The 22,969-nt window shown below is 35.8% G+C and overlaps 1 protein-coding gene across 8 annotated transcripts in view; it reads right to left on the reverse strand.

Annotated features, from left to right (window-relative positions):
* The window catches only part of ppfibp1b (PPFIA binding protein 1b), a 32,878-nt gene that overhangs the window by 9,231 nt on the left and 678 nt on the right, over positions 1-22,969 (reverse strand). The window contains exons 2-17 of one of the 8 annotated variants that reach the window (XM_084409754.1): positions 17,143-17,226; positions 15,982-16,187; positions 15,238-15,324; positions 13,667-13,780; positions 12,265-12,396; positions 10,183-10,275; positions 9,927-10,019; positions 7,556-7,673; positions 7,130-7,174; positions 5,582-5,643; positions 5,422-5,506; positions 3,807-3,946; positions 2,601-2,701; positions 2,094-2,153; positions 1,827-1,887; positions 1,409-1,580 (exon numbers count right to left, since the gene is read on the reverse strand). In XM_084409754.1, coding sequence (XP_084265880.1) covers positions 1,409-1,580; positions 1,827-1,887; positions 2,094-2,153; positions 2,601-2,701; positions 3,807-3,946; positions 5,422-5,506; positions 5,582-5,643; positions 7,130-7,174; positions 7,556-7,673; positions 9,927-10,019; positions 10,183-10,275; positions 12,265-12,396; positions 13,667-13,780; positions 15,238-15,324; positions 15,982-16,187; positions 17,143-17,206 — 1,633 coding nt within the window. In that variant the 5' untranslated portion in view covers positions 17,207-17,226. The remainder of the gene's footprint in view (positions 1-1,408; positions 1,581-1,826; positions 1,888-2,093; positions 2,154-2,600; positions 2,702-3,806; positions 3,947-5,421; positions 5,507-5,581; positions 5,644-7,129; positions 7,175-7,555; positions 7,674-9,926; positions 10,020-10,182; positions 10,276-12,264; positions 12,397-13,666; positions 13,781-15,237; positions 15,325-15,981; positions 16,188-17,142; positions 17,227-22,969) is intronic. The other 7 variants (XM_084409749.1, XM_084409747.1, XM_084409748.1 and 4 more) reach the window with 7 other exon arrangements.

Here is a 22,969-nt window from a genome sequence, read left to right on the forward strand (position 1 = left end):
AACATCTCTGTAGTTGAATGGCACTAAATGCAGGCTGAACTTACATTCGTACAGTAGTCTAGATGTGAAGGGCACATATAGAGCTGTGAGAATGTGGTCTGAATATTTGAATGCTGGGTAATGTGGTCAACAAAATAACATGCGATGAGGACAGAACCTCCATATTCTTCATCTTGAAGGGCTCACGCTGGTTACCACAAGAGCTCAATGTTTAAACACGTCTATTTAGACTATTATTTTGACAAGGAGCACTTAAAAAAACATAATTATCATCTCCTGCTATGAAGTAAAAAAATGAAAATAAACCAACTTTGGCCCTAAATTGCTTATTTTCAGAAAGAGACTTTTTCAAATCAAGCTAAAATAAACTATGTGGTCCCTTTTACAATATGCTAGAGATCACAATCATTTTCAAAATCATTAAAATACTTGTTGGATCTCTATATTCATATAGCAACTTATTTTTATTATTAGTTTATTTGTCAGGGACAATGCAGTGCACATTATTACATACATAATTATCACGTCAAAGCCATAACAATATGTGTAGATGTGTTGCATAAAAGGTTTCTAGCCAATAGGCTAATTTGCAACCCCTATTGAACTGAACAATGTAATTCCTCAAGCACCCTTGAGTCTCAAGTATGACTTGAAATTTGCTTAAAAAGGGACCTAACCTATTATGCTTTTTTTGTGTAATTTGAGCATGAAAAAGGTCTGCAAAGTTACAAAGTAAAAAGTCCACTCCAAAGAGTTATTCTCTATATCAGTAAGAACTGTTTCTGAACTACTTCTGAACTGTTTCTTCTGGGAAGTGCACGTCACAATATTTCTAATTTACATAATTCCCGCCCAACGTATACACAATAAAGGGGCAACAATATAAAATGTGAGAAATAATGTGTTTTTTTTTAACATTCAAGCATGAACAACTAGTAGACCCCAAAAGCAAAATCAAGACTTTATAAAAGCACTTCACATGACCTCTTTAATAGCAGAAGGAGTGATTATGTTTGATATGGTACAAAATGGTCAGAGAGCCAATAGATTATTATGTTTGGGAAAAAAAAATGCATTGCGTTGAAGGATTTTTCCTTGAAGGGAAAGAAAGAAAGAAAAACACACCCAAGTTCTGCTTTGTCTTTCTCCGGAGAGGCCATACAGCAGGTCTAGCCAATAAAAGAGTGTCCTTACTACTACTAAAACAGATGCATACCTACAGTACCAGGCATATGTTTGACTCGTGAACTTTTTAGTCTAAAAGTCAAAAGTCTGTATGTCCAAACGATTGTCTGCTACTGTACATACAAACAGAGCACAGTTTTTCCAAAGTTATTGGAGCTTTTTTGATCACAGTGAAACTTTAGCAGACCAAGGGCATATTTATCTAGAAGTAAGATAGTCTCACCTAAATTAGGGGCACTAGCAGTCCTCTTCCCTCCCTTGATCTTGAAGAATCCCCGTCCAAAGGAAGATCTCATTTTCCTGCTGCCGAAGCTGTCATCCTCAGCAGTTTGAGAAGAGCATGGGGATTTGGGTGGTAGAGTTGTAATCTTGTTGAACTCATCAAAAGATTTGCTCTAAAAGAACAGGAAGAAAACATTTCAGAAACCTCAAATACCTTCATGTATGTCATTTAAAAAATGGGTTCTGTTAATAATAGAATAGAATAACCTCTGCTGGCCTATGATCTACTGCTAAAGGCCTCTAGAATTAAAAATGGCAAAATAGAAATAGTTTATCTCACAATTACATTGCAAGTATTCAATATATTTCCTATCCCTAATGAAAACTAATAAGGCTTTTTCATTTAAGCTGAAATTCACCTTTTCACTGGCTTTTCCATCGAGGTTGTCCTGGCTTCCTGATTTAGTGACCTCTGATGTTCTAAAACATGAAAAGACATTGTTACCATCACTATTTCCAACATACAGATGTTCATAAGTGGCATCTTCTAGGTATCAAACCACCATGTTAAGGTGTCAGACACACAATTTGTTTCACAATAATAGTGGCATTTCAGGTTACCCCAAATCTGGCATTTCAAAATGTGCCATTGTTGTAACCGAACTCCACCAGACACGCATACTCACTCGGGACTCTCATGTAATGGGGTCTCCTGTGATTGTGTTGGCTCCTGACACTCTTTATCACTACAAAGGACAAACACACAAGCATTGGGATGCAGAGGTGGTGGCAAAGCATGATGGGTAAGCAGTGAGGTGAGGTGATAGACAGACATACGCTGATGTGCTAAAAGTGAGAAAGTGACACTATAAAACGCCATAGAATGATGAGATAGCTTGAAGAAGGTGATCATCATGAACTCTGATATAGATAATAGACAAAAGGCATTTCAAAGGACGGAAGGAGGATGCTATCATAAAAACACAAGAAAGGAAAAGGTGCAACATGGAGAATGGGATGCTTAGCTAGTAGGCTGTAACATAGATGGGATGCTTCGGGATGTAAACCTACAGCCACAGCTATGATATGAACGAATGTTTGCTTGTCCAGAGTTTGTCAGATGATGAGCCTGCATGAAAAAACAACCTCAGCAGACACAATGTGTGTTTTAATGTACTGATCTGAGATTATACCTTGATGACTGCATGTGTTCCAGTACTGAATCGCTGTCTGCTTTGTCTGGGGATGATACTGTGAACGATGGCACTTGGAATGTACTGACAAATGTAGCCGCCTACATATGAAGAGAATATGCAAAGGAAAATTCACAACAGTAAATTCTCTACAACAGTATATCTCCAAAATGCAGACCCACGGAGGTCCACCTCAAACAATCTTTCAAGCATAAAAATACAATATTTTATATAATTTAATTAAGTTAAATCATTTTGATTGAGCCTTTTTATTAAGGATTTTTTTGTTGTGCATTTTGACTATTTTTATGACAAAGTACATTTTACCCTATTACATATTCTGATTCTGAGTCTCCATAGTGTTTCTCATTACTGAAATGCAGTAAAAACATCACTATATTTTTTCTATTTTTACTACAGTATGTACACCTTTCATAATTTATAAATAATTTACTATTTAAATAATGCATATCTTTTTGTATTAAAGGGAGTGGTTATTGTTCAATAAAACTATTAAAATAATTTTCATGAATTGAAAAAAAATCTGAAATAAAATAAAATATAAATATGAGATAAAAAATGTAATGAAAGTTAGAACTGTTGACTTAGCAACTAACTGAAATAAAATTAATTAAGGCTAAATATAAATGTCTAAAAACAAACTAATAAAAATGACTAAAGCACATAAAATTACTAAAACATTTAAATTTAAATTAAACTCAAAATATAAAAATAAAAGCTAATTCAATATTAATAAATACTATAATAGTATATAAATAACACTGATTACAGGAATGTCAAATTTCATTAACATCAGTTTTGGGAGTCCTTGGTTCAAAAAGTTTGACAAATCCTACTGCATGCATCTCATTCCAACGATCCATCACTTCTGAACAGTAATATCTGAAGACATCGTCACTCTATGATAAGTGACTATCTGATACTCAGATCGTCAGTGACAGTATGAGCCAGCTACATGTATTACAAGTGTTCAGTTGTGCTTTAAGCCTAAAAAAACACCAACAACACAACTTTGCTGAACTGTCAATCAGCCTGTGTTGCTCTAAATTAAGAACATTATAGGTTGCAGGAACTTGCAGTGCAGTGATTTCATATTAGGCACGGCAAAACAAAATATTATATGCAGATTAACCACCAAAAGTGAATGGTATAACCTCTAGGGAAATTATATATGAAACTTTGTACCTCATTTTGACCCCTCACAGCGACTTCCTCTGTGTAAGCGAGCAGAGACTTCTCCGTGTCCATGGAAACGGAGAGGGCGGTGGACATGGAGAGGGAGCTGTCGCTATTGCTCTCATCACTGTCTCCGTCTTTGACCTTATCTGATGAAAAAGACAGGAGAAGAGGGAGATCAGATCATTAGCTAGGGAACACGCCACTCAGCACCATGAGAGCAAATACAGCCTGTCACTTAACAACAGCATGTTAAGGGATTTAACTAATTGGGTGAATCTCTAGAAAACATATCAAGGTCACATTCATCATACAGTATTATATAATAAAATGTAATGTAATATAGCATAGTATAGTACTATATAATAATATAATATAATAAATATACTTATACTATATTATAATTAATATAAAATAGGCCCTATTTTAACGATATAAGCGCATGGTCTAAAGCGCACAGGCGTGTCCGAATCCACTTTTACTAGTTTAACGATGGGAAAAATGGTCGGGTTGTCCCTATATTCTCTTAATGAGTAATGGGTGTGTTAAACCAATCAGAGTCTCATCTCCCATTCCCTTTAAATGCCAGTTGCGCCATGGCAGATTCGCTATTTACATGACGGAATTTGATAGTGGAAAGACCGATCGCGTCTCCAACTGCTTGTGCGCGAGGTAAAAGTACGCAAGCAGACCATCTACGGGACAAGCCGGATTCCACCATATCTTTATGTACACAATACTAATATTTTACATTGTAATGATTTTATTTAAAATATTTGGCATGTTTGTGTGCTGCTGTGAGTCCCTGTGTGTTTAATCAGCAGAGTGCACGCGCGTTGTGGACCCGCCTATAGGCGCACATTACTAACGTGCTCTTTAAATAACAAAAAAAGAATACTGCGCCATTGACTTTAGACCAGGTTTCAGTTGGTCAATGGTGCAGTCTATTTCTGTTGCCTCAAAATAGCAACGTGCCAACAATGCACCAGAACACACCTCGTTTTCAGACCAGCAGCCCATGGGCGCACATGCATTTGCTATTTAAACAACGTAGCGCAGGACGTGAAAATGATAACTGCGTCGGACTGAAACTAGCAAAAAAAGCTGGGTTGGTAAAAAACTAGCTGGGTGTAAGATAGGGCCCAATGTAGTATAATCTAGAAAACATGTCAAGGTCACATTCATAATACAGTATTAAATAATAAAGTATAATATAATGTCATATAATATAATTTCCCCCTCATATTATGATTTTTTTCCCCTGTAAAGGAAAGTCCCCATGGTGTTTCTCTTTACTGTAATAGAGTAATATAAAAACGTCAACTTGAAAAAAAACAGACAAACATTTTAAATTGTACTACACTGTAATACATTAGTACTAAATTACTCGCACTAAAACTATATTAAAAATAAAAGCTAATGTTTAAAACCAAAACCTAATAAAATAACAGAAGTACACGACAAAATTCCTAAACTTAAACTAAATTTAAAATTCAAATAAAAACTCAATATACAAAAAGCTATTTCAAACCATTAATAAATAGTATATAAATAATACTAATAAATGCACTTTATTCACATCCCTTTGGAATTGTTTTTATTAAAAGTGAGTAAAATAAATCACCTTTTCTCCCCTGAGCTGACATGACCATCTCTTGCACTTTCTTGTAACGCATGAGTGACTGTCGCAACTCTTCAATCTTGCGATCCTACACAAAGCATCATTATCAGCATTAAATGTTAAGATTTTCAAAAGCAATGGGAAACTTCTGACCCAAAACTACCTTCTCCTCATTTGCCGCCATCAACGACTCCATTGCTTTCTTCATCCTCTGTACTTCCATATCTGCAAAGCACAGGCTTAGTTAACTAAAGACCATTTCATAACGCCAAAGGGCAAAGAAACATTAGGCCTCAGGCCTGACATTTAGCATCACATAAACTGTAGACAGACACATTGAGCTGAAACACAACAGTGACCTTCTGTGATAAATATGAGAAATGTACATAACAGAAGCGAGGAGGAGCTTGTTGGGATTAAACGTGAGAGTATACAGCCACAGATAAGGGTGGACGTCCAGCCTGTGAGGTCATGAGGAGTGTGAACAAGGGTTACGGTCAACTGCTGATAATGGAGGGAAGAGAGGAAGTGAGGTGAAGAAACTAGCTTTGGGGAACAGGAGGTGTTACAGTAGGAGGTGACAGGCAAGAAACAAACAGACAATCATGTAAATGTGACATGCCAGATGGCGACCACAATCTGACTCTTGTCAGAGCTACAAAATAAGAAAGGATTGTTATTTATTACTCGTTTCCTGGATCTAAAACATACATTTTTGCCACACCTGCCAATGACCGGTGACTTTTTGTACCTATTTTTGGCAGTAATGACACCAAAATTTTAGATACCAGTGATAATTCACAATTTTCAGGTATAGAAATGTAATCAAAATGTAAAATAACACTACATAGTCTTCACCGTATAAATTAAACTATAAATTAGATTAATGCTTATTAAAGTTAAAAAAGTTATTCAGACATGAGCAGTGAGTGATTTTCTCTTTGTGTTTTGTTGTTTGATTAACATTAACGACACAGACAGCAGCAGGATTATTAGGATGCTGTCACTTTAAGGCCTGCACGGATCCTGTATAGTGATACTGTACACATGCATTTTCTTTCTCAATTATTTACATTCACTTAAGACACAACCGACTATGTTAACTAGGATACATTGTGTGAATGTGTTCTTTCAAGCGCAAGAAGCCGTGAAAAAGAGCTCAATTCAGTATTTGTGCACTGTCAGAGACGTAGACTTCTGGGGACGTGCTTCAAATGTTGAGGCACAGAAAACTTCCCACAGTGTGCGAGTAATGAATTGAGATCCCTTTCGCATCTTCTTGCACTTGAATATTTAAATTGTAAAAGGATTAAACTTTTGCGGTGATGCAACACTGACCCGCCAACTGTTCTGAGTGTCGTTGATGTTTGTTCATGTTCTTACAACATTGCATTGTTAGAATTCATAAAAATGTTACCGGCCATTAACACCGTTTCATATACTCGCCAATTCCAATTTTTACTCGCATTTGGCGCTTGGTGAGTGTTAATTGCAGGCACTTTCCTATACCTAATAACTGCTATTTTTAAATCCATTAACTTCCTGTAAGTCTGTAATTTGCACTGCTTTGTGTCATAGAAAAGCAAGCTTCATGAGTACCATGCCCAAACATGCAGGCACAGGAAGTAGAGGACTAAGAGGACAAAAATAGTACAAAGATTAAAAAATGAAAAAGGGTGAATGTGTAGAAGGTAGACATGTGCCCCCTTACGTTTCTCTTTGAGCCTCTTTTTTAATGTTTCCTCAGTATGGAAAACTGTTTAAGACAGAGTAATGATATTAAATGTATTCTGTTATTGGACCAATAAAGTGCTATGCATAACAAGTTACATAGAAAAAAACAGAACACTAAATAGTCTAAATAGACCAATAAAAGCAAATGTCAAGCAAAATAAAAAGTAAAAATCTAAACAAAAACAACCCGAAATAAAACAATAAAATAGCAACAACAACAAAAAAAAAAGTAAAGAAAGTAATTTAAAAAAATGAATGAATGTAATAAAAACAGATTAAGTTTATCTACTCCAGTTTTTGTTTTAAATGAGACAGTACAGCATCACAGATCCAGCATAATGACAAGACAAAACTGAAGGGCATGCTGGGACAGGCAACGCTGTGATTATGTTACATGACCCACCTCTCTCTGTGCCGTCTAGGCCTGCAGGCGTTGGGGATCTGGACCCCGTCTCATCCTGCAGTCTTCTCAGATCACTATCTCTCCCATCAAGCTGCCTTCTCAATGTAACCAGCTCCTCCTGAACATTAAAACACACAGACCTCACAACACTGAATCCGACCACCAACAAAGTTACCAGGTTAAAAGCCCAGTAACACCAAACCATGCAGTTACTAATTACTATAAGAGATTTCAGCACACGGCTCATGCAAAATAAAAGTTCTGTGTGATGTATAATTTTTTGGGGATCAGAGACAGATATAATAATACTTGTAATATAAACAAATATTATTATCATTATTAATATTTAAGGTCCCATGACATGAAAATTTCACTTTATGAGTTTTTTTTTAACATTGATATGAGTTCCCCTAGCCTGCCTATGGTCCCCCAGTGGCTAGACATTTTGATAGGTATAAACCAAGCCCTGGGTATTTTTGAGAAAATGAAAGCTCAGACGGGCGAATCTAGCGAATCTAGGGAAAGGTTACCTCCCCTTTCTCTTCTTTGCCCGCAAAGAGAATTTGGCCCGCCCATGAGAAAATGAGCTGTGCGAGCGCGATATTGGTTTTTCCTCGAGAGACATCATGGCTTGCAAACGAGCGAAGCATGGCAGTTGCTCAGTGTTTGGATGTACAAAAAAGTATTTTTTTAGTTCCTTCATCCGGGCCTCTGAAGAACCAGTGGGTTATGTCAATTTCTGATGTGTAATTGTTCAAGTTCAGACAGATAATCTTTCTCTCAAAATCGTTCAATACTGTTTATGCATCAGTCAATCGTTTCTCTTGGTAGGATGAAAATATTTAAACTGTGATTAAAATATATACAGAAAGCAATCAAAGAACAATCCCTTTCCAATCGCCCAAGCTGTCAATCACACAGCGCGAGTTTATCTGGACACTTGCCAATACTCGTTATGAAATCGATGACGCTGTTACGCTGCACAACGAAGCTCTTACTGCAACCTTTTATGTGATGGGAATAGATCTAAATACTTGAACTTCTCACGATTCGTTAATCTCGATAGCTGTAATAGTAAAAACGTATAATAGCTGTAATAGTAAAAGTATTCGAGAGAGTTCCACATGTAATGCTAGCTATTTCATATGCAAGCATGTCAGCCAATCACAGCAGTGGGCGTTTACACTGAAGTCTCACAGCAGCCAATCACAGCAGTGGGCGTTTACACTGAAGTCTTACAGCCAATCACAGCAGTGGGCGTTTACACTGAAGTCTCACAGCAGACACGCCCCTTCAAACAGAGTGTTCAAATCAGAGGCTAAAATCAGGCTAGGAAAAATGCCTTTTATTTCTAAATTATAAAAAAAAATTCTCTTAAAAACATACTAACATTATAAGGGCACCCCAGGAAACATTATAAAATAATCCATGTCAAGGGACTTCAATACTGATATTTATATTAATAATATTTATTATTATAAATAATAATAATATTTTTCATAAAATATGACATATTACTGACATAAAACCAAACAAAATTTCTGAAATTAAAACACTTTATACAAAATGTACTCTTTTACTCATTCATTTTACTGTTAAAATGTGTTAATTGGCCAAGCATGCAAGGTTATTGAATTATCTTGCATCACAAAATAGCAAAGTGTCGACTCAAATCAGTCTACAACTAATCAGGATCACATTCAAGAACTTCATTCAAGAGTTCAAAGCATTGCCAAGGTGGGAGAGCTGTTTATAACACACACACACAAAAAATAAAATAGAGTAGCACATTTATGCAAACCTCACACTGAGCTTTTTGAAGCGTGTGGCTTAACAGTATAATACAGTAGGAAGTAGCGACAGAAATAGCTTCTCCTGCATTATAAAGCAGTCTGAAATTTAGCCCTCTCAGCTTAAACATCACGTAGAGCCTCACACTAAAGCATACTTGTGGTTAATTAAACATGCTGAGATCTTATACTGGTGCCACTGCTTGGAGAAGAGGGCAGATTTAAAGAGCAGCTTTCAAACCATGATGAGAACTTTGTCTGTACCCTTTAAACGGTGTATAATGGAGGGCTATGGAGCTACTATAGAGCTCTCAAGACGATTAAAAGTTTAATTCTGTAATGATATGAGAGAATACACTCAACAGTGGCCCTGGAATGTATTTGGACTCTAAAGAAACACCGAATGTCATTGTGTTGTTGATAAAATATTAAGAATGGCCACTGTATATGAGTAAATGCTTAAACTTTAAACTGAAGGCTTCAATAAAAGTGCCTGAAAGCAAAGTTACAGTGCAACAATAAGTAAATAAAAGGTCTTTGGGTCACAACCACAAGCAGTAACCACCCTGAGGTATGCCGACCTTAAGTTCCTGGATTTTTTGTTCCTTCATCTGTTTCTCATACTGCATCTGGCCCATTTTGAGTTTCAGGCTAGAGAGTTTAGCCATTAGCGACTAGCGGCAGAGAGGTTAGCCAAGGAGGAAAAGGAAAATAGACACTTAAAGATAACAAGAATAGTGACAGGTTATGCAAGAGAGACAAGAGCAGTAGAGAAAACCCTACGCAAGCTTAAAAATGAAAACATCAAGTACTGTTTTAACTAGTATTGAAACTCACCTTAGTGGATTTCAATTTCTTTTCATTCTGTAACCGTTCACTTTCCATCTCAGAAATGCGATATCTCAGTTCATTAATCTCCAAAATCAAACCCTAAAAAGAAAGAAGTCTTTAAAATGCAAACAATCTCCATTATTAATATGAATTTAATAATGTGAAATTAACTAATAAATGAATAAATAATAGGTTTAAGTTAAACTCTATTGACTGCATATGTATGCTGTTGATTACCATCAAAATAAAATACCTATTTACACAATTTCAGTTTCAATAACAGAGGGAAGCTAATGCATGGAACCTAATAATAATAATAATAATATTAATAACGCCCTTCTTAATGCATACGGATTATCAAAGCCATATTCCCATTCATGAAGCTTCAAAGATGAGCCTTCTCTCCTGTTTGAAATGGTTTGTTAAGCAAACAGACTAAGTATTCAATCTTTAGAAATGCTTTACGAGCAAAAAACAAGAATCTAGTGACAAGCTTCCATTCAACACTCAGGCCTTTTCAAGCTCTTTGTCAGGATGTCTAGCATTCAGCCATGGATTTATGATTCAATAAACAACAGAACAGCCTCCAGTTGTAAACACTCAGTGAATGCTCCAAACAAAAAAAAAAAAAAAAAAGATACATTCACCTTGAGCAGTGATCCGGAAAACTCAGAATACATTTAATGTATTAAATATAGTTCATGCATTTCAATAGAAAAAAGTCCTTTTTAATTGTAATAATATTTCACAATGTTACCATTTTTACCGTAATTTATCATCAAATAAATGCAGCCTGGTTGAGCATAGGACACTTTCAAAAACATTTGAACAATAGTATACATTGAGTAATACAGACTACAGCAATTCTGGTAATTCTTCAAAATCTAGAAAGACATATCATGGACCCAGTCTTAACAGAATAAAAAAGGACATTTTGGCAAACAAACTGGAGTCTTGCTGAGACAGTAAATTATTGTGGCAGCAAAATAACACAGGAAAAGGCAGAAATAATTTATATCTTTGAAAAAATGTGTTTATCCTAGACCAAACACGCTTGCCAATTTAGTGCACAGTTTAAACAATAAATAATTTATATCTCTGTTCACGAATATTCTAGGAATAATGGATGGCACAATCACAGAAAATTGAACTGAAGGGGAAAGCATGTCAACAAGGAGACAAAACTGGTCTTACACACACACACACACATGTGCAGAGACTGGCTGATCTCTATGTCTGTGCTTCATGCTAAACCTTCAAAACCTCTTGTTTTTCTCCATTGTTGCATGTTTTCCGACTCAAACATTCTTGTGAATTTTGATAACAGCCCTTCCTAAAGTCCACCAAGTAGCTAGACTTAACAAACAAAAAGTCTGGTCGAGTATTCAGCTTATTTGGACCAAGAAACGCCCACTTTGACATGAAGTCTATTTGTGAACGACATGTAAAGCAGCCGGCTATAGTTCGTTGTTTTTTTGTGCCGTTTAGGGGCAGGTTTATCTGAAACCACCAGTGTGGAAAACCATTCCAATGGTTCCCAACACCCCTCTTGCTGAGGACCATTCCTACTCCCATACATCCACAGTGGGACCTAGTCCTTTGTGGTAATGACTAGTTTCTAGAGAGAAAAGTGGCCACCCAAAACAATTTTGGAGAGGAAATGGTATCCGGTAAAGGGTGTTTTTGCATTTGCCATTTTGCCCAGACAGCAAACAAAACAGAGAACAGTTAAAAGCCCAACATTCCAGTGTACTGGAACAGACCTCTGTCCCGGAACATGACGTGATTGGTAGATGTCCGAGCACTAACAGAGTGCATTGTTGAATGCATGTCTTTCTGCTACAGGCTTGTACAGAAACAAAAGGTTGGCTATACTACTAAATCACGATTCTAAACAAACATTCATGTCATCTTTCCAGCGAACTGCAATATGTTAAAGCGGTCAAAACAAAAGGGCTCTGTGCACCAACGGCGGAATGACAAATTAACCAATGACTAGAATTACAATTAAAGCACAGCCACTGACATTTTCAAACAAAGACATCATTACACAATTATTTCTCTCATGCATGTATGCATGTTTCTTACCTCACTCTCTCCGAATCGATCATCAAAATCAAGTCTATGTTTCTCCATGGCTGTTAACTTCAGTTTCAAGTTGGAAACCTCAGCCATCAGCTCCAGCTTCTGAGTCTCAAGGGCTGATCGGCATAAGAGTTCCTTGGAAAAAGAGTTTAAAAATGAACATACTACAGCATGAGTCGTAGAAATGTATTTTTATGGGCTTTTTGCTTGTAACTGGACAGTAAAGAAATGCTGGAAATAAGCTTCACCATAGGGCTGGGCGATATGGCCAAACAATTATCTTATATTAATAAACTTTTATCAGTCGATATCGATAATTATCACGATAAATGTTGTATCTTTATTTTAAAAACAGATTTTTACTCCTAAATGAAAGTTGTAGAAACCAGAAAGTTAATTGTGGTTTTAAACTACTCTTTATTATCATAACATGAGAAACATTTCACGTGTTGTCAATTTTTCTTAACAAAATTAATATTTTGTATTTTATATCTTTGTTTCTGCATGTGCTAATGGGTGATATTGTTTTAAGTCATGAAACAGGTTTGTGTTGTCTGACTTTGACATGCATCTTCAGCAAAGTTTGCAGTGCAGGCTGCAATATTAATAATATTACATGTTGGTCTCTTAGAAATGCACATATGACAGTAGCTTGAGTTAACAGTAGTAGTAGCATGAGATAGGATGCGGATGTAAACGTATGTTCATTAACAAAAACAGTAACATCTGTAAAAATGGTAACAACCAAATTTTTATATGGTAAAATTGTAATATTCTGACTGCTTGAGTTTTATCAAAATTAACCATTGGTCTTCCAAAGTAGCATACATTTAGATCCTGATAACCATAGTTAAAACCACGCTTATTGCACCTCACTACCAAGGTAAAATCTATATGGTAATAATATAATAAAACTTAATATGAATATCCCAAATTTCTGCCACAATACCATGGTGCAATACAATACAATACAATACAATACAATACAATACAATACAAATGATGATTTGTAGAAAGCTTTCTGACTGCATCGTTGTGCACAGTGTTTCTCCTGTTTTTCAGCGCTGTTTGATCTGGCTTTAAACTAGTTTAAATCAGGCATTTGTGTTCTTCGCTAAATTCAAGCGCTTCTCACTGGATCTCACAGCACTGTTCAGTGGTCGCGTAACCGAGACCGATCAGCAAGTAAACACGTCTGCTATAGTAAGCTCGCGTTGCACTGCCATTAGAACTTTGAGCCGAGCTCAAAAGCTAAATTGTCCGTGTATCGTTTTATCGAGGACATTTATATTGCGATAATTATTGTTATGGTCTTATCGCCCAGCCCTACTTCACCATGCAAAACCCACATGTAACCAACCACCAGACCATGTCACCAATAAACAAGGAATATCTTTAAACCTACCTGTTGTAACATTTCTTCAGTGGCATTTAGTTTCTCACGGTGTTCATCAAGGCACAGGTCTAGGTCCCTTATTTTTTCTCCCTGTGCCTCCACTTGATCAGTCAAAACACTCACCTTCAAAGAATGACAAGCATTTAACTTAGGCATAATCTGTCTGCTTATCTCCACAATCGTTCAAAATTTGGGATCAATAAGAGTATATTTTATTAAGAAATTAATCATTTTATTCAGCAAGGATGCATTAAATTGATCAAAAGTGACAGTAGAAATGTATAATGTTACAAAAGATGTCTATTTCAAATAAATGCTTTTGAACTTTCTAGTCATCAAAGAATCCTGAAAAAAAATGGTTTCCTCAAAAATATTAAAACATCTGTTTTTAACAAATAATAATAAGAAGAAATGCTTCTTGGGCACCAAATCACCATATTAGAATTAGAAGATTGGAGTAATGGCTGCTGAAAAGCAGCTTTGCCTTAAAGGGATAGTTCACTTTGAAATTAATTTTTGATATGTTTTAGCTTACCTCAAGGGCATCCAAGATGTAGGTGTCTTTGTTTCCGCAGTAGTTTCAATTTTGATATTTTTAGGTCAAACCGTTCTTGTCTGTCAGTCATATAATGCAGGTCTATGGTCACTGTCTCAAAACACAAGCACAGAGTCCAAATTAAAACAATTCCCCACGTCCAAATGAAACAATTCCCCATCATAAGTACACATTGATGGCCTAAGACACGAAACGAGCGGTTTGTGTGAGAAAACGAACAGTATTTATATCGTTGTTATCTCTTGAAAACAGCACACGTCCAAATGATCTGACGGCGCGTGCGGGTATAGATATATACATAGATGTCGCCTTGGCTACGGTTTCGTTCCAATGAACTGCAGTAGCGAAGGCGACATCTAGTGTATACATCTATACCCGCCAGCGGGCGGGTATAGTTATATACACTAGATGTCGCGTGGCTACGGTTTCGTTCCAATGAACTGCAGTAGCCAAGGCGACATCTATGTATATATCTATACCCGCCCACGCCGTCAGATCATTTGGACGTGTGCTGTTTTCAAGAGATAACAACGATATAAATACTGTTCGTTTTCTCACACAAACCGCTCGTTTCGTGTCTTAGGCCATCAATGTGTACTTATGATGGGGAATTGTTTCATTTGGATGATGGGGAATTGTTTTAATTTGGACTCTGTGCTTGTGTTTTGAGCCAGTGACCATCGACATGCATTATATGACTGACAGACAAGAACGGTTTGACCTAAAAATATCAAAATTGAAACTACTGCGGAAACAAAGACACCTACATCTTGGATGCCCTTGAGGTAAGCTAAAACATATCAAAAATTAATTTCAAAGTGAACTATCCCTTTAAAAAAAAACCCCAAAAAACATTTTAAAATATATAAAAATTCAAAACAGTTATTTAAAACTGTAATAATACTTTACAATATGAATATATTTTTGATCAAATAAATGCAGTCTTGGTGAGCCTTTCAAAAACATTTTTAAAATCTTATCGACCCCAATCTTTTAAATGTGCTGTATGTTCATATAAAGTTACCTGAAGCACAAGGGATTCTTTATCACTTTCAAGACGATTAAGTCTGTCCTGGTAAACATCACCGGTGATTGAAATGTGTCCATTTGACTGTCAGAAAAAGAAAATAGAAAAAGATTATATTATAAAAGACTTTTGAAATCCAACCTGAGATGTCTTGAAACAATCGGAGTTAACTTTAAGTTTCTTTTCAAAGTCAGTGATACTAAGAAAAACAGGGTCACTTGATATTTAAGGTTTTCATGCACCATTTATTGTGCCAACAAAACATTGGGTCAACGAACATAATACTCCATGTAAACTGACTAAATATGGTATTATGTGTTGACTTTCACTTGGCAGTTGTTCAATCTGTCTCAAACCACACAAGAATAATGTTTATTTGAATTGCCGTAACTAATACCTTAAGGCAATGACAAACTGCAGAGTCCTAATTATGAATAGAACTAATGCACACGATACTATAATAGCTCAATTAATAAGTTCCAACACTAGTATTACGTCAGAATGAAAATGGTCAGCCTAGGTCTAGCAATACCAGCATGAAAATACTTCCAATAGGCACAAACCAACACATAGCGTATTTGACTATCATTGAAAATAGACTACATGCTTTTTGACTACTATAAATATAGGAAGTATAAATAACCATGCGCTTCCCTACAACATGGCAACACATAGTATGTTAGCTCATGTTCACACAGTAGACACGGTGAATTCCAGAGTTCTGGAATGTGGCGTACGCACCAGGTGACCATGCAGCCACTCCACCAGACTGTCTGCGGTAGAGTCTGGGATCTGACAACGCAAGCCCTCTCTCTCCTCAGTGTCCATGAGCTCCAGAACACCCCTCAGGTCTTCCAGTAAGTTCAGGGCTCGCAAGCTGCCCATGAAGGGCGATGTTGGGGACTGACAATCAAAGATGCCATTGGAGTAGTCCACCGCCTTGGAGCCTGAATGTCAACGACAAAACAATAAATAAAGTGGTGAATGGGGATTTTGATTTTATGTATGTCAGAGTGAACTTTTAGAGGGTTTCTACTTAAACACCAACATAGCCATATCACAAACATTGATACCATGGAGTTGATCACATTTTATTCAGACAATATTACGTGCAAGCAAATTGGTGGAGCTCCACAATATACAGGGTGGGCCATTTATATGGATACACTGTAATAACATGGGAATGGTTGGTGATATTAAAGTCCTGTTTGTGGCACATTAGTATATGTGAGGGGGCAAACTCCTCAAGATGGGTGGTGACCATCACATATACTAATGTGCCACAAACAGGACTTTAATATCACCAACCATTCCCATGTTATTACGGTGTATCCATATAAATGGCCCACCCTGTACATATAAATGTTCAGGAGAGTCAGGCAATACATGAATAACTGAATCTTTTACAATAGTTAACATTTAGCACAATGAGAAATCACTATAGAAGACAATTGTCATGTACTGTGGGGTAAAAGATAGCATGACCTTATAATAAAACATGCTACGGGTGAATAACCACTCAAGTCTTGAAAGCAGAACCAGGTCAGAGTAAATGCTTTAATTGCTGAAACCTCAGGAAATCATGTGATTAGACAGGCGACTCCAACTTGAAATGTCAGCCTTATAATAAACCAGTGATGAATTACTTCATATGCAATGCCAAAACATTAGGTCAGCCTACTAATATCAGTTTAATCTTACTCTGTAAAGGTTTCATGAAATGAGTCTGAGATTTTCTTTGTACCACTGCAGAATATTTCCATTCCGGAAAGAATGAACAAATTCACCAACGTGAAGTGAATTATTTTGTCAGATTGAAATGTGGAGGGACAGCTGCATTTGGAATAGATGTTTCATTTCAAATTTTGTATGTAGTTTAATACAAATATTAAAAAGCTTTACCCGCTATGATACCATCCATTTGCTCCAAGGCGGCTGCCAACATGTCACTGGCATCAGACATCATCTTGTTCAACACTGTTAATCCTGCATAAAGGGAAAATAGCAGAACAAATTTTACAGTCGACACTCGACAGTATAAAATGCATTTAAGTCATCTCTAAATGCATTAATAGAAACCTTCTGACAGCTTAGGCACCGAATAAGACAGAAAGCGATGCGAATGTGCTGCTGATTTGAGATATGATGAGTAATATTTTTAAACTCTCAGGAAAGTATTACATGGACACAAAAAATTTCAGTTGTTGGTGAATTGAACAGAATCTAGAGCCAGATAGGATGAACAGAATAACATTCTGTATACAGAGGCCGAATACACAGACAAATGTGAACTAGAGTTGTTTTAGTATTATTTATATTATAGTATTTAGTAATATTTTTTAGTTTTAGTAATTTTAGTATAAGTTTTAGCCTAGTTATTTTATGTGCTTTTGTCATGTTTATTTGTCTTTTCATTTTTTATTTCTATTTAGCTTTAATTTTATTTTGGTTTTAGTAATTATAATACTATTTAGGTTAATTATTTTATTAGTTCGTTTTTTAAACAGTTCTATTTAGCTTTTATTTTATTTTTAGTTTGTGTTTTAGTCATATAGTTCTTCAGCTTCAACTTATTTTAATTCAGTTAGTTGCCAAAGCAACATTTCTATCATCATATTTATATTTATGATTTGCAATAGCTTTAACACTGATGTGAGCACAGAAACTATTTTGCATGAGGTTTTATGGTTGAATAACAAAAACATCAATGCCGACTAACACTAGCGCTCATCGAAATGTCTATATTTCTCAACCTTCCCAATGATGTTTGTATCTAAATGCGTATTTATCTGAAACAGGTCTCTCTATGGAGGTTCCAGAGAGCAAAACACATCCTTTGGGTGAAAGGTTAGCTGGTTCTCAGCTCTCTGCTGTTCCCTGGGTAACGCAGTCGAGCTCCAACCATTAGCCACAGATTTTAAAGAATAACTGAGCCATTTATTTCAATTATTGGCACAGTGCTTGTGCTGCTGCAGGGGACACTGGGTACTTTGTTGGGGGACTAGCGGGGACACATTGTTAGGCCCTTTTGGCTCATGGCCCGGGAATACAGCGGCGGCATTCTCTCAGTTTTAATCCTCAAAACAAGGAGGTGAAGAGACACCCTGTCATGTTCTGATATCCCATCCACCAGTGTTGTTAAAGCTCTCTGCCGTAATACACAAACATAACAGGCCAAAGGTTAATGTATACAGATCAAAAAGTACGCAAAATGTGCTATAAAAGGCCCGTTTACACCAAGAACGATAACTATAAACTCTTTAAAGTAGTAGGAGGGATTCTGATTGGATGTTTTTATCGTTCATCAGTTGGGAAAAAAACGTTCTGAAAGTGATTCCAACGATATCATTTCTCTGTGTCATTATCGTTATAGTCGTGCTGTGGACTCTGCTATTCTTTTATATTTAGAACGATTTTTAAAACTATATCTTTATCATTATTGTTATAGTTATTGACCTTGGAGTGAAAGTTGGAGTTTTTTAAAAAATTGTATGCATAGTTGCAAAACTAAACCAAAAAACTAAAATTGTATCTAAAAAATTAGTATCCCGTCGCTATGGTTACAGACATTACGCAAGGCCACTGCAAGTTAGAAAAGGGGACTGAGGTAACCCATCGTCCCATTTGCTGATATGTACAGCCGGATTTGAGAGCCTCACTTGTTAGTAAATAAGCTCTTCAGTCCCAAACACACTGACTGTGTGAACATAGCCATTCTGTCAAAAGAAAAGTGGATCATGTAAAGTCAAAGTTTTCAAAGACGCTATGAAATCAAGGAGTAAACTAATGCGCCATGTAAAAAAGTGTAGTTGTTAAAATAATTGTCTAGTCCAAAATATTATGGAGTTTCAATCGGTTAACTTAACCGTTTATGTAAATAACGAATCAAAAACGTGTGTGGAGACTCATGTTATGTCTAGAAAAGCTGTGCTATCCAAACATCACATGTTCACACAGCCAGATTTGGTGCTTTTCCAGTATGTTTCTAAACAATTCTGTCTATCTACATTAATATCATTATTTAGTGTTATTTTAGTGTCGTCGAGATACTTTTATAGTTTGTATTAATATTTCGAATGAGTTTTATATATATATATATATATATATATATATATATATATATATATATATATATTTTTTTTTTTTACATTAATATTTTTAATTAGTTTTTATTAATATTTTGATTTTTTTTATATTTTCCCTTTTCATTTTAATTTTGTGGTCTCTCTATATAGAAAAAAATCTCTATAGATTTTTTTTTATTATTATTATTTTAGTACATCAAGTTAAACTAAATCAAAATGAAAAATGTTGCCACAGCAACTAGCTGAAATATTATTTATATATATTATATTTATTTATTTATTTATATATATTATTATTATTTCATTTCAGTTCATATTTATTTCAAAATTCAGGCAACAACTTTGTCTTATGGTTTTTGTTTTAGTTTCAGTTAATCATAATAATTCTGCTATAGAGCTTATACATCATTACAACCAAGATTGTTGTGAGCTAACAACCACACAGCATAGACTCAAGCACAAGCTAAGCACAGGTTGCTTTGCATTGCAGATTTTTGCATGACTGGAATTTCCTCTCATGGCGGGAACACGGTGGCTTCCAGCCTGCAAAAAGCATGAACCTTTATGAACCTCATATTTCTTCTCAGAATCGGATGAAGTCAAACAGAAATATCAAGACTCTAGGTTCGGATCAGACAACAAGGCTATTTATGCATGTGCAGAACACTAGTTTAAAACCACAGACAAAGGACAATCTTGAAGCAAGTGTTTCAACGATGCTTGGAACAAATCTTAGGAGAAATCATGCCAATAATGACACTATAACGAAGCCTGTCCTTTGTTTGGAAACATTTTCCTAGACTCACAGAACACAAGTATGTAGAACCAATGGTCAAAAGGAAGCAGTCAACTCTGTTTTTGGAAAGTAAATATTAGTATTTTTATGTTTTTCTTGAAATGGGCTCAAGATGGCATAGAATAAAAAGTTATGAATATGAGGATGAGCGTGAGAATAAGGGGAAAGAAATTCTAATGGCCTTTCAAATCCATCAGTCGGGCACCTAAGGGGCATTGTGTGTGTGAACTTTATCCACGCCACACACTCTGTTTGAGCCGCATTAGCTACTATTCCTCTCTGAAGCGCTCTGACTGACTGACAGAAAAACCTCTGCTGGCACATGCTGGAGAAAAATAGCAGCCTTCGGGTCATTCATCTCAACAGAAATAAAAGCATTTATGGCAGGCGAGCCGTGTAAGCCAGCAAACTTGCCTCAAGTCAAGCTAAAGCAAGCATAGAAGCATGCTGGAGAGTCATGGGAAAGACATTTTTAATGGACCCATAAGCACATGCTCATCTGATAAATAAATATGCATGCCAAGCTTTCTAGTAAATGCTGATATAATATCTGGAATTCTGGATCAAGAAAATTCTTATAAATTCTATAATATTTCTGCTAAATTAATTAGAAACCCTACAAACAAAAATCAATCAAAAGTTAATTTAAACATCACAACATTATGTACAGCACTGTATAGCATTAAAAACTTATATTCATTAAGCGATTTGGTAAAGATTACATTTAACGTTCAGTGTTATTTAATTATTGTTTTTAGAGATTAATTTTAGTGTTAGATGATAGAAAAGGTAATCTAAATGTAAAAATAGGTGAAATTAGAATGCACAATTAAATATTCAATATCAAGCAATGATAAACGTTAAATCATGCTTTTTTTTAAAATGTGACAGTAAAATAGTTTACATTTTAAATAAATTATGTTCTTTTGAACTTTCTATTCATCAAAAAAAATCCTCAAAAAATGTATGTTTCCACAAAAATATTAAGCAGCCCAACTGGTGACCATATGAATGTTTCTTGAGCAGCAAATCAGCATATTAGAATGATTTCTGAAGGATCATGTGACACTGAAGACTGGAGTAATGATGCTGAAAATTCAGCTTTGCATCACATTTTAATTTTTTTTTTAATTGTAATAATATTTCACAATATTTACTTCTTCCAACAGCGTTAAAAAATCTGACTGACCCAAAACTTTTGTAAAGTAGTGAGCATCATATATAGTTCAAAGAATACCATGGTACATGTTCTACACAACAAAAACATGGTATTGCCATGATACATGATACGTGTTTTTGTCACATTGATTGTGCGAGTATATGTTTTTCTGCATCTTTCGACTGCACAAAGGTTTCACATGAATGAAAAAAGCAATCACACGTGATTGCTGCATTTGAGCCAAGCTGAGAGTTATAAAAGATGTTTGGGTCCCGTGCAAGAACTAGAGAAACACAGATGTGCACAAGCCTTCAGTCCAGCCTTTGCATGTGGGAGGAGGACAGCCCCTGGTTACAACAGGCTCCTTTTCTTAGATATATCAGAAATAGAAACAGAATGGAACATTACATTTTTTGAAATCCACTTTTACATATTTGTGGCTATATTGGGGCGTCACTAAGCAGAGTTTTATACATAAGCTGCCAATGAAACACCACCGCTGACTGGGCTCACACGCTCAACCCATCTAAAGGGACACCCATCTGACACTGATATGAAAGCCAAGGCGTTGTCGTAGAATACGATGCATCATACTTCACATAACCGCATGGAACAGAGAAGGGACGTCTGTCTGTAGTCAAGGCGAAGGCGTTTCATATGCTATCTATAGGTAACAGTAAAAATATAAAAGAATGCACAGATGTGTCTGCAAAATGCAAATATCAAAGCCTCACATGCACTCATGTGATTTAGCCCTTCAAGATGGTAACAGAATTTAGTTGCACAACAAAAAAGAGACGGTCTGATGAAAGCTGCAGGCTTACTTTGGGCTACAAGCACAAGAATCAAACAACAAATAAGAACATCACCTGCAAATGATGCGCTTTGAAGTCTTTCAATGGAGACATTTACTGTAAACATCACACCAATTTGACAGATGTGTGACTGACTGGATTCAGAAAATGGCATTATCAGAGCAATTACAAGGACTAGGTTTTAAGGTTAGTCACTGCAGTGTCAATTTATCCACACTCTTAAGGTTCCAAAAGGGTTTTGTTTTTTGCAATGATGCCATAGAAGAATTGCGGGTTCCCCAAAGAACCTTACAGTCAACTTTTTTAGTCAATCTAAAGAACCTTTTTCCACTATAAAGAACCTTTTGTGGAATGAAAATGTTCCATATGTTATGGTACCAGAGCGCAGGTCAATTTATTTCTTAAAGTCAATTTCAATAAATAAATTAAAAACTCCTTTATTGAAAGGATACAGCTAAATTTCACAAAAAACTTTTGTGACAACATGCCCCAGTTGCAGAACATGTCACAATATATGGGTTAGTTATCACAATTGAACTGGTCATTAAACAGTCTATTATAGGCTTTCTAGTCAATTTCAAACATAGAACGAACCACAAAAATCACGAATGTGAAAAATAAAAATTCTAAACACTGTTTTGGTCAACAAATAATTAATTGTTGAGAATGCCGTTAAATCTTTTAATTAAAATATATCATCTTATACAGTTCTCCTTTAACACAGCAGATAACTACTACACAACACACGTTTGTTATTGACTTGACTCAAAACCATATAGGCACTGCTAGATATCCCTTTTAACTTTCCCCCTTCACAAAAGTTCATTTTAATAGAGGAATATGTTTCTGTAGACTGCATAGCTAAAAAGTGACA

Source organism: Rutilus rutilus (genome assembly GCF_951802725.1).
Source record: "Rutilus rutilus genome assembly, chromosome: 5".
NCBI lineage: Eukaryota > Metazoa > Chordata > Actinopteri > Cypriniformes > Leuciscidae > Rutilus > Rutilus rutilus.